This window comes from Morone saxatilis, unplaced genomic scaffold (genome assembly GCF_004916995.1).
Source record: "Morone saxatilis isolate NCDOM2014 unplaced genomic scaffold, NCSU_SB_2.0 Contig14, whole genome shotgun sequence".
Taxonomy (NCBI): Eukaryota; Metazoa; Chordata; class Actinopteri; family Moronidae; genus Morone; species Morone saxatilis.
The window spans coordinates 13020450-13032956 of record NW_023339696.1 but is presented as its reverse complement, the minus strand read 5'-3'; the positions used below and the strand labels follow the sequence as shown (position 1 = coordinate 13032956).

The window sequence follows — 12507 nt, the reverse complement described above, 5'->3', positions numbered from 1 at the left end:
GTATAAATGAAGGATATGTACGAGTTTACTTTAGAGATTGGGGAACCATCACAGCGTGCAAGGTAAAGACTGGAAATACTGTTTGATTACTGCCTGTGCTTATATATTTTTGTATAAATTATAAAGATCCAGGACATTTTGTCACCTAATTAAAATCTGTTAAATTGGATTCCAGATTAAGAAAAGCCCCAACAAGGGGGGAAATAAGGCAATGGCCTATGTGAGGTTTTCTACAGAGGATGAAGCAGACAGAGCAGAATGGGCTGGTCCACACTACATTGGAGGCGATGTGGAAGTGAAACGTGTTGTTAGTCCAAAGGTAAGTCTATAATGTTTCTCTCCTTTATGCCTGTTCTCATAACGGACATAAAAATAGAAATGTAGATTAGCAGTATTTGGTGTTGCTGTCTGTGTCTTCATCTGCCGACTCTAAAAATCCTTTCCTTTAAGATGGACGACAATTCAGAAGAGGAGGTCACCACAGTCGTTGCTAAGCGACCACAGCGTTCAATGGGTTTGGGCTACATACTGGAAGATGCTCAGTGGTTAGATGACGACATGGATGAATAAACAAATACTGTGCAACACTGACCAATAAGGCTGATTCTAAAAAAATCTAATTATGTTTATTAATGTTTGTCAAGGTCATAGGGATGTTATTGCACACTCTGCAAAACACTGTAAAGCAAAACAAAAGTTGTGTAAATAAATAAATAACTGGTTCTGTCAGCTTCAGTTTTGCTTTCAGGTTCTTTCCTTCCTCTTATGTTGGCCTCTTTATTTAAAAGGTGGGAGGTTTACTGCATAGTCTAAATATTCAAATACAGCGTGTAGTAACTACACAATGAGGTAGAGAAACATGTAAGGAATTGCAAATATAATCCATTCATTATGGAACTATATTTATATAAGCAAAAAGGGATGTAACTCACACAAAAATCTAAACTACTATTTTATTTTTCATATTAATATATTTAGTTTTCAAATTAAAATATTTAGTTTTCAAATTAAAATATTTCATTTTCAAATTAAAATATTTCATTTTCAAATTAAATTATTGGGCAACATTTTTGCTACGGTGGGGGGCGGTGCGACTGACGTCAGAGATCAATGACCAATCCCTACGCAGAGCGCCAAGATTCTCTCACAGCGTCACAAAACATGGCGGAGAGGGACGCAGAAATCGGGTTCAAAAAGGTAGGAGAAGGATGTCGCCCCCCTTTTATTATGTATGGTTAAACTTACTCGGTTTCAACCTGTGGTTAAATAAAAAAACGAGTATTGCGTTTTCTGTTCCGTCCACTGAGCCTTCGCGCCAACAGAGCATATACATTGTTGCTGGTGTGTCTGTCAGGCGATTAAACTTTACACCTCGCTGAGGTACAGATCTGTGGATTAACAATAAATGTAACGCCGAATGGAACAGCGGTTCACGATGATTCAAAATAGTGTTACTATTATGGGATAACAACAGGGTAGGTGGCCTATACAGTTGAAAAACATTAAATCGTCATTTTTCCAAAGGCAGTTTTGTATGGGGAAACAACGCATCAGCAGGTTGCAAGATAAAACCAGTGATATGTGCATGTTCACCATTCTCCTCATTTACAGGACACGGTAAGCAAACTCCTGTCGAGTTTCTTCAAGGAGGACAAAACCAGACGTGAGTTGGATAATATATCTCCTGATATGAGTGACCTTTCCCCCCAAAAACTGTTCATTTGTGATTCTTATGGCTCAACAAAACTCTTGTTACAGTAGGTGGAGACGCTGTGCTGCTCATGACAGAGATGCTCAAAGTATTTGTCCAAGGTAAGTTATAGAGTTCTGTTGGCTACAGTTGTACATATCCTACTGATTGCTCGATGATGCATCTCTTAATTCGTTGTCTCATTTTTCCAGAGGCCGCAGTAAGATCACAGAAACAAGCCGAATCTGAGGACTGTGACCAAGTAGACATCGAGCACTTTGAAAAGATCCTACCTCAGCTGGTGCGTAGCTCAACTAAAACAGGGTTTTAACGGCTCATTTAAGAGCTTAAATTACAACCACGCAGTGCCATGGCTGCTGCCTCGGTGCAAGGCATTTCAGGAAACTGTACTCTTCTTGTTTGTCTCCTGAATTAAAGATCCTTTATTTATACTGTTTGATTACTGGTGCAGCTAATATGCACATTTGTTATTTCACCTGCTGCCTGTATTACAACTCACCATAGTACAGGGCCTTCCATGTGATCACTGATTGTCAAACTTTTTGTGTTTGAGTCAGTATTCGTTATAGGAGTTCGTGTTTTAATTAGGGCTGCACAATTAATTGCAATATTATCAGAAGTGCAATATCCAAATCGCCAAGAAGCAGCAATCTTTTTGATAAAGGTCAAATGTGTCAAAACAACATTATAATGAAGCACTGTAGTTCTGCTCTCTTTTTACCATATGGTGCCGCCCTTGTTTTAATCACTGTACATATTCTTAAGTGTGAGCCATTACTCTTGTTCTGTGGTTCAGATAACCAGTGAGTATGAGAGATTCAGTGCCTAGTGGTGTGGTTTTTAAATAAATAAGTTAATTTAAATCCGTTTTTCTGATCTCTCATGCTGGACCGGCCCAAACTGCTAGTATTTTGTTTGTTATATAAAATGCTGGTTGTACAGATTGGTCTCACATGTGCATCATTAAAGCACTAATTACATTTTTTTTAATATTAATCTCAGTCTTTAATCTCTTTTTCAATGCAGCTGCTGGACTTCTAGCCCAGTGATGCCACAAGATGGAGCCAGAGTGTTTCCCACATCCTCCTCCTTCAATCAGACAATTTCAGTTCCTGCACCTACAACTTTAGTTTTACTGATGTTTATATTTTCTGTATAACTGCAATTTCATAATCACTTAAATCTGAGATTAAATTAAGATCCTCGTTCTGTATTTATTGGGAGTTGTTTTGATTTTAAGTGGAAAGCAGCAGTGCTGTCCGCACGCCTCCTTGCCACCATCAATAAGGCCCACCTGTGCTCGTCTGTGCAACAACAGGTGCTTCCAGCATGCTCCATGGCGCCCTTCATCAAAGCCTCCTGGAGCAGTTGGAAGCAATTAGAGTAATAAGGGGAGCAGCCAGTCCCTTAGATGATGACAAGTGCCAGGAAAAAAGGAGTACCCCCTCCGGCCACTTTGAAGTTCCCTTTTGCTGTCCTGCGATGTTTAGTTAGAGGTGGGGGGAAGGGCAAAGGGGACCTCTGGCACAGGGGGAAAGTTGAATGGGAGTGCGCATGCACGAATGTGTGCATGTGTTAGCCAAACATGGCCAGAGACCACACGCATAGATATTCTGTTTGAAAGGAAACATAACAAAACACATTGGAACATGGTCCAAGAAGAGCAGGGTGTAATTCTGAAGGTAAATAAACAAAAGAGGTGAGTAGTAGAGGTGCTTTCTCTCCTTTCATCACAGCAGAGGGGGAAGTTGGGCCTGCGAGGGAGAGGGTAATGTGGGGTTTTCTAACCAATGTGCCTCTGATGGTTTTCCACCAGTGGTGTATTTGACCAACGTGTCTTCACTATGAGTCAGCATAGCTGTACAACACCTCACACTATTTATTTGTGTGGCTCTCGGGGTGACTCACTACGCTTACAAATGCTGCTCACATACAGCTGGAAGCAACTTGGGCTCAAGTCAAGAGTCTAGGCTTGGATAGGTGCTCAAGGACACCGCACCTGGAATTTGACCCAGCACCTTTCTAGTAGGGCCCAGACTGGATTTGTGTTTCCCAGGAGTTAGGTCCACAGCAGGCCCTCAGGAGAAGGTGTGTTTGGTCGAGTGATGTTCAGTTTAATGATGCCATGAGAACCATTAGCACAAAAGGAAAAAACCTTTTGTGAAGTAAATCATTTGTTGCGTTAATAAACAGTCATTCATAGCAACAAGTCTTGCCCTCTAGTTTTGACTAGTACAATACACTACAGAGCCACCACATACTGCTCACTCAGATGAAATGCTGCAGGTAGACTCAGGTTTTATTACTAGATATGAAACCAAATGATCTTGCTAAAACAAAAAGTACAATATATATACGCATACTTATTGCAACTGTAAAAAAAACAAATGTTCTAAAAGATGTAGTTTTGGATATAATAGTATAATAATTGTAATCCTAATAATACAGCATTGTCGCAGCTATTCTTTCTAGTGGCCACAAAAAGCTTTACATTGTGATAATGCCCTGTAACATCACAAAATCAACAGGACAAAGATCAGAACACACAGACTTTACAGTACAATAATATTAATATCATAATTATAAGCAGAACAGAGAATGGGAGTAAGAATATTGTATATAATTGTACATACATAATGTAATGTACATACATAACTAACAACTAATAATAATAAAACATATACCAGAATAATAATAATGTTTCAATGCTTAAGTATGCCCAAATGAATGTACCTCAGCACAATCCAACTCACATTTGTATGTTAAACCCTTCAAACTGACTACAAGTTAAACCTCAAAAGGTGCTGTTTTAATGAAATTGAGTTGTACGTTTTTTTCATGTATGTCTAAGTAAATTAAATTCACGCATAGCAGTGGCTGTTTGACTAAATTAGTTATAGCATGTCAGTTAGAATAGTCGTGTCTATCTAAACTGAACAGTGCAATATAAATAAAAAATTCTTTGTAACAGAAATATTAGATATATAGGAGTAGTCTAAAGCTTTTCTGGAGCTTTTACTAGAGATGAAATGGATCTTCTCCAGCTGTCAAATTTTGCAGATGAAATAAAAACAGTTATTCTGTTGGATCTCTCACAGATTGTTTTTTTTTTCCACAATATGAGCTGTTGGAAGGTCTCTCTACTGGCAAAGAAGTGCACTACTGTACAACGTTTCTCCTTATGCATCTTAGTGGAACAAATTACATCTGAAGGCGGTATTATTAAACATACGAAAGCAGTTAGGACAAGAATGGGGAGGGGCGTTGAGGGGAATAATGAGTTAAAGCTTTTCTTGATCATACATTAAAGGCAGGGAGTGTCGACAGCCAGTCCAGACGCTTTGGAGGAGCTCCGGAGTGAGAAGCTTTTGCAGGAGACAGAGACTGATCTGTCTCCAGTCCTCTGGCTGGTCTTTGGACAGCGTTGCACATTGGATCAGGCTCTCATCATTGCTTGAAGATATCTGCCTGATTGTAGCCATCAGTATCAATACTGATTTTATAGAAACAGCAGGACCACGATCCAGTTAAAATTGCCTAATAACCCTTCTTTTATCAGTACGATTGAGTCGTCTTAGGGCAAACTTGATCCTCTTTGAACAGTTTGCATCAGTGGTTATGATTGAAAAAAACGCAATCGTGAATCGCTGTCCACTTACAAGTTCTGGGAATACCTGTCCTCTGTAGGCTTTTTGTACATTTAGACAAATAAAAGGCAGTAAGAATACGAGTTTGATAAGGCTGTATGGTTACAGTAAACATGGTTTTAGGTGACATTTGTCTGGGTGGAGTCGTCCGCATCAGTCCTGAGAGTTCCTCTGAGGGTATGTTAGGAGGATTATGTCAGATTTCACTCCTTAATTCCCCATCACTCGTCTATGGTTGTTTTTTTTTCTGTTAGAATGACACAGATTCTCCAATTTCTCCAACTTTCTCTCATCTTAAAGTTCCTTTCTTCTCGGGCCCAAACTAGGGTCCTGTCTATCACAAGTGATCATAATACACCCTTTTCCCTGACTGTTGGCCTTGAAGAGATGGCTGTAACAACATCCAAGCGGGCAAAATCTGAAGTGTATAAGCTACATCAAAGTTTATAGGCTTATAGGGCACATAAAACATTCACTTTTACCATTAATGTGTACATAAAAACATTTACTGCACCATGTACATCATTTTCATTAGGAAAGTCTTTGCTCTTTTTAACTCTTTTTCCAACCTGGGTAAAACATTGGGTTGATAGTATTAAGTCTGGAAAAGACAAATAAGGTCTGCTGCCACGCAGCACTCTTGTTCATGCAAAGACAGAAGACAACAGGAGATCTTAATCCACAAGAAGCTACACATGTCATCTGCCGTAAGTGTCAGATCTTACCCCGTCATTTCAATTACACATGTTTGTGAGTACTTATATAATAAATATGTGATGGCATGCATCTGTTGTCAGTTGTTTATGTGCATGTATGTGCTTGCATGCATGTTGCGCTTGATCTGGGGCTGTGACGCATTAGTGCTCAGGAGACAAGAGGCCCTTGTGGCCCCCTCATGGTCATGGAGCTGTCTAACCATAGAGGAATGCTGCAGGGGACACAGAGCATTCCTCTTAGATCCTCCACACGCAACTCACACACACATGAAAAGTTACAAACATTTACAGCGCTGTCAAAAAAACACAAACAAAACACGGTCGCAGGCATTTTGGTGTGCATGCGTTTTATGGAAAGCTTGCGTGTGTGTGGAGAGAATGCAAATACAGAGGCAGCATCTCTGCTGACTGTATATACTGCTGTGACATGTGGGTTTCCTGGAGGCCCCAGGCCTCTCTGCGGGGCCTGGGGTCCTCAGGCTAAGCTTTGTTAAGGAGCCACAGGGCCCACGACGGGGATGATTAGAGCATACCTGGCAGTTTGAGCCACTTGGGCGCTCTGCTGGGATCACTTCTAACTGGTTGTGGCGCTTGGCTGTTAGTCTGAGGCTGAAGATGGTCTGCTGCTGTGTTCTGTGTATCGGCCGGGGCTTTGGTAGCCACAGGGGGCGGAAAGGATTCTTCCGGAATCAGTGAGGTGGATGATAAGGTCAAAGACCTTGGCATGCAGCTGAAGAGGGAAAAGGGAGCAAGAGAGATGTACAATTAGGCCCGCAGCTGGGTTATTTCTGGAGCCATGTAGTACTACCTTAACTTCATTACCCTCCTCTTCCACCCCAAGTCCCCTCTCTACTCTCTGTCTCCACCTCCCTCGTCTGTGTGGTGGCCTACATGGTCAGGGCATAGGCAATAACAACAGACTAATCCCCTTACATAACACTGCACAAACTCAACAAAAAAGACCATTCAATTAATTTTTGGAGCAGCTAAAAATAAAGAAGCAGCTCGGCCGAGGTGACGTCAAAAGGAGCGTGTGTAGAGGGGGTGGACTCGTACCCCAAATGAGCCGACTGGACCGGAGGTCAGCAGAGCGCTCTATTTTTAGGTCCCTTCAAAAGCAGTGATATAAAAATAGTCCAGCACTAACCCTCACAAGAGCCGTCAGTCACGCTTAGAGAAGCTGTGAACCCGAAGGTCACGCCCTCGGAATGATGAAAGGGCTGATGTTTGATGATATTTAAAAAGGAGCAAGTAATGACCAAAATCTCTTTAGCTGGTGGCAGGTGGCACAGTGTGAGGTTGGCCTTTGTTAGACTTGTTAAAGGACTTCATCAGCAGACATGTGAAGCCCTTGGCGACGGGCTAATATTCACTGCAATAACACCATACGTACTGTTTGGTGAATGTTGCTGCTGAGATCAGGCTGATGTTAGAGTTTTTATTTACCAGCTTTGCACTGTCAGATTGTCTCTCTCAGTGTATGTAGATTTTTAAAAAAGCCTGAAAGAAGCCAGTGTAGACAAGAGTTAAGGGTACTTTCCCACTGTTTGTATTGGGTTAAACAAGTCTGTCTAAAGTTCCATGCACAAGTCTTAGGGGCCAGCATATTGACCGTCCTCACAGTGGTCAGGGGCACCGGAACTCTAAATTAGCCCCTGCGAGTCAACAGGACAGCTTTCATGTAGACAAGGGTTCATGTCAGATTGCAGATGAGGTCAGGATGTGAGGGTCAGAAGTCAAGATGCAGTGTTGGTCTTTGTCTTTAACAGCTTCCTGTCTGCTGTGTTGTGCAAACCTGAACGGTAATCCCTTGTGATACAGGTTCAAAGCAGAGAGATTGCCTCACTCTCATGGTACAGATATGGGACTCATCACTCCACTTGTACTTGGTCACATTGCAACAATTGTTCCATTAATACTGAGGTAATGCTGAGTTTAATGAGGGCTGTATCTGCAGCTAAGGCTGTGTGCTTGCCTTACGCAAAATAAAACAAAAGCTTTTGATTATTTTTAATCTATAGATGGCAATACCCATCTGTTGAGCTATTGGTGGGTAGGTCAGTTGGTCCACCACTTTGATCCAGACTGGAACAATCTTTTAAGGTCCTCAGAGGATAAATCCTACTGACTTTTCCAGCACCACTGTGAAGGTCCACGATGGCTGTAAGAATGTTCCATTAAGACCTTTTTGGCAACGGGTCATTTTCCTCAGTAGCAGAGACGGTTTCGATCCATCAACTCTTGGGTATGCGCCCAGCGCGCTTCGCTGCGGCCTCACTCGGGCTACATTTGTGGGAGATTTGGGCTGGCAATCTGATGGTTTACTATTCAAGTCTTTATGGTAAAGATGTGAGCAACGCTACCATTCAACTTTTCTCTGAGTTTGTTCATTTGGTCTTTCAGCAAGTCGCCAGCAAGATAATAAAGTCTTGCCAGTATCTGTCGGCTAAGTTCAGTTTCCAGCTTTTCGTTGATGGCGGCAAAAACACACCCTTCTTACATTACAATTGACAGGGCTGGCGGTTTTTTTTTTTTTTTCAAAGGATTTGGGCACATTAACAGATAACCAACCTTGTGCACGTTTGGCGTGGAGTCTGGGTGTGGGATTTGAACCCACGCCTCCTGAGAGACTGGAGCCTTAATCCAGCGCCTTAGACCACTCGGCCACACTACCTGAAAACGGACATCACCTCAGCTTTTCTCTGAGTTGTCAATTCTTTTACTTAAATGTCTAAGCATGCCAACAAAGTAATCTAAGCTGATGATAAACATTACACCGGCTGAACATTAGCATGTTAAAGTTGTCTTCATGAGTATGTTGCCGTGCTAGTGTTAGCATCAGGCCCTAAGCACAGCTGTGCCTAAATACAAGCTTCACTTACACTAGCAAGACTATTAACAACAAACCTGGTCCAATGTAACACAGGAGAATAGTAAACATGATTGATCAGATCAAGTAGTCCTTCTAGTCCTCAAAGCTAATAAAACCGGCTTGAAATATGTAAGATCTGTAGCAGCAAAGTTCACTATCACAATTTATTTGACAGCGATTTACTTCAAACAAATCCTGAACCACAACCTTTGAGATCTCAAGGTCTGTCCTTAATAATTTATTTGATCTTTGACATGAATGTTTCATTTCAAAATATATAACAAGTTGCACCGATGCTCCTGCTCCCCCTCAGACTTTGAAGGCGCACCTGTTTTTGTACAGATGTAGTTCTGTAGCGCTGGAGGGAGGGTGAAACTCCAGGGTCAATAGGAGACACAGCAGGATGCTCCACTGCAAGGTGTCTCTTTTTCTCTTTGAGAGCAAGACAAATGGAAGAGGCAACTGAGGCTCTTTTTGTTTCTCTGACATGAAAACAGGGCGACCAGGAGAGGTGATTTACCAGCCTGTCTCCACACCAGACTGGAAATAAACCAGAGCTGTTGGAAACACGCTGGCCTGGAAGGAGCAAGAAGGGGAAGGAGTTAATGCACATCACACAACTTGGATGATGAATGGTTACTGCTATAGGGGACAGTTTGAGCTCTGATATAGGTCCGCAAATCACATGGTTTGATTTTTGCTCTTAGTGAGAATATTTTAACAATCAAATAAGAATACAGAAGAGGAGGATCCAACGCGAGACGATCCCTGACCTTTGAAGACGGAACATTGCACCGCTCTTGTTGTTTTACCTTCATCTGATATAGAGGAGGGGGCAACACTTGTTTCCAGACATAAAATGTAAACCCTCTCCAAAAACAGCAAAGCAGATCCACTCTCAATGAGCTGTAATTTAAAAGGAAAAACAACAATAAATTTAAAAGGGCCTCAAAGGGGCCGCTGGTGCTCTTACTTTTCTGTACATAAAACAAAGCGCCGGCATGTTCTAAAACCACTCCATCACTCACCCTGCGATGAAACATGCTGAGGCAGAGACTGAGAGAGAGATGTAGCAGGCAAAGAAAAGAGAGACGCTGCTTTGAATTTGACTTACTGCGCAGAGGCTGTTATGTTGACGGACTAAGGCACTGTTGGATAAACTCCTTTCTCTTCCACTTTTTGTTCTTCTACCCCCACTCTATCTAAAAGTTTTCAGTCGGCCTTAATATGGAGATATTATCCAACGAAAAAGTTGTCAGCATGCTTGAAATCAGTCTTGTTAGGGCACTAAATGACTCAAGGGTGTAGGTGCTTAATTTGGTCTAAAAACTAATCTTCTGTCATATATAAGAGCCTCCGAATGATTCACAGAGTGGAGGCAGGACCGTCCACTGCGACCTGATATCCCGGTGATTCTGTTGCATTGATACACTACATGGGAGCTGAGGATCAATGGGAGGGCAATATCCTGCATCCTGATTCTGTTAGGAGGCAAAGCCATGACATGTCTGAGTGCCCAAAGAGAAAAGGCCAGGTGTCCCCTGGTCTTCTTCCATTTCCCCCCATCCAGCACGGATCCTGCTGACTAATAGCACCAGGGAGCTACCACCCCTGGCACTGGAACCCCGGCTCACTCAGCTGAGGAGCTGCCTGACAGGAGAACTCAGGGAAAAATGTACAAAGAAAAAAACAAGCAATTTAAGGGTATGGCATTTCAGTGTTAACAACAGGGTGTGAGGTGTCCCAGATTAACCAACACTGATTATATCAACACTGTATCCGTCTAACCACGTAACTACACAATATAATCCACTGTCCCCCTCCTGTTTGACACCTGAAACTGAACTGCATAGTACCATTACTAACAATTCACAACTAATGTGCTTTTGATTACGGTCTCTAACATGAGCTGCTGGTTTCTATTTTCTGGGTTGGAGACCTGAAGACCTTTTTAAAAGAAAAAGCATCCAACAGAGACGTGGTTCAGAGCGATTACATAAAATCTATCAACTACAAAAGAAACATGATCAAAAGAATGCCTTTTTTCAATCATCTCTGGGATGCACGTTTGTCAGAAACACTAGGGCTGCTACTTATTATTCATTAATCGATTAATTATTAAGTCGCCATAATTGCAGAAGAACACACACGCATGTTGACTCAACCCAAAGTTATGTTTTCTAATTGCAGCCAAAAAAAAGATATTTACAGTAATATGAATGAGAGGATACCAGCAAACCCTCACATTTGAGGATAAATCTTCAGTATTGTAATGAATTAGTCTGACCAGTTGATTAATCATCCAGCAAAAAGTCATTAAAATAGCACAACTTGTTATAACGAAACCATAAAGTATGAAAATTAAGAGATTTGTTAAGAATATTGTCACACATAAGTTAATTCTCTAATGAGTTATTTTCTTTTCTAATTATTAGTAATATTTAAGGTATGTATCGTCTGTTAAAACTGCTATTGTAAGGAACAGATGAACACTAATTCAGTGCCAAATAGAGATGTTTCATGCCCAATCACACTGAGGTCATGGGAAAAGTTAACACACAGGTTTCTTTATTTTTATGAATGGGTATCCTAGGGTGTTGGGCTGTTGACCCAGGTAGAGAAAGCACAGAGGACAGGGCGTAACATGTGCAGTGTGCTTTTGGGGTTTTGAAACCTTGTATTTGCTGACGGCAGCCCTATCTCCTTCCTTCATCTTTCTTAGTTGAAGAAATATTGTCACAATACGAGAAAAAGGAAGGTCAGATGCTCGGCAACAATGTAAAAACACAGCCATCAGAGCAATTTTATTCTTCACTACATCTCAGACGCTGAGAGGGGAAGCAGAGCTTGTTCATCCACAGCTGAGTAAACTACTTAAGTCTATCTTATATGGCTACAGACATGATTTTTGAAATGGAAAAACCTCAAAATGTGGTAATGATAGAGACAGACAAACATAGCCATGTTTGATTGCCAGACTTCCTTTTGTTATTTCACTGTGTGTTTGAAGTCTTGAGAGAGTGAGTGGAATCTTAGCAAACTGTCTTCAATTTCTGCACTTTCTCTGAATCAAAAACTGCCGATAAAATCTGCTGGACAGGATTCAGAGAGGAGTACGCTTTGACAATACACTACACGGCTACCAAATACTGTACAGGCAGGCCGGTGCCTTTGTCTTTCCTTGAAATCTCATATTGTCCCCCCCTACCAGCTGTGTTAAACCTGTCCGCAATAAGATAAGCTGTGGGTCTGTTTCCTGTGCTGCCTATAAATATGGCCTAATCACTCTCCAGTGGAGCTTGTGGGACAGATGTTACAGTTGCATCCCTTCACCATGCTGAAGTACATATTGATGGTTCACAGACTGTTTACACAGTTCTCATTCATCTGTGCTATGACCATTCCCAGTTGGATCCATTTGCCAGCCCGAGTCTGATGGTTTACATAGCGGAGCCCCTCCGGCATGTGGAGCCCATGCTCTTTACCCTCTGCTTCTTTCGTGACTGCACACAAGCAAATAAATAACAAGTGAAGATGTATGTCCACAAGTAATCCATAGAG

General features: G+C 41.7%; 2 protein-coding genes and 1 non-coding gene across 3 annotated transcripts; 2 read left to right on the top strand and 1 right to left on the bottom strand.

The window, feature by feature from the left end:
• Window positions 1–5: 5 nt before the first annotated feature.
• On the top strand, window positions 6–722 carry LOC118323172 (heterogeneous nuclear ribonucleoprotein A0-like; the record flags this gene model as incomplete). Its single annotated transcript, XM_035655105.1, has 3 exons — window positions 6–62; window positions 176–319; window positions 451–722. Coding segments are annotated over 3 exons (321 nt in total), but the record flags the coding sequence as incomplete, so codon positions are not given.
• A 410-nt stretch (window positions 723–1132) lies between these two features.
• cenpx (centromere protein X) lies at window positions 1133–2926 on the top strand. Its single transcript, XM_035655364.1, has 5 exons — window positions 1133–1197; window positions 1612–1663; window positions 1759–1812; window positions 1903–1991; window positions 2738–2926. The coding sequence occupies exons 1-5, from the start codon at window positions 1162–1164 to the stop codon at window positions 2750–2752; spliced, it is 246 nt and encodes an 81-aa protein (XP_035511257.1). The 5' UTR covers window positions 1133–1161; the 3' UTR covers window positions 2753–2926.
• A 5731-nt stretch (window positions 2927–8657) lies between these two features.
• trnal-aag lies at window positions 8658–8748 on the bottom strand. The gene has a single exon. It is a non-coding gene; the product is annotated as a tRNA-Leu (tRNA).
• Window positions 8749–12507: the final 3759 nt, after the last annotated feature.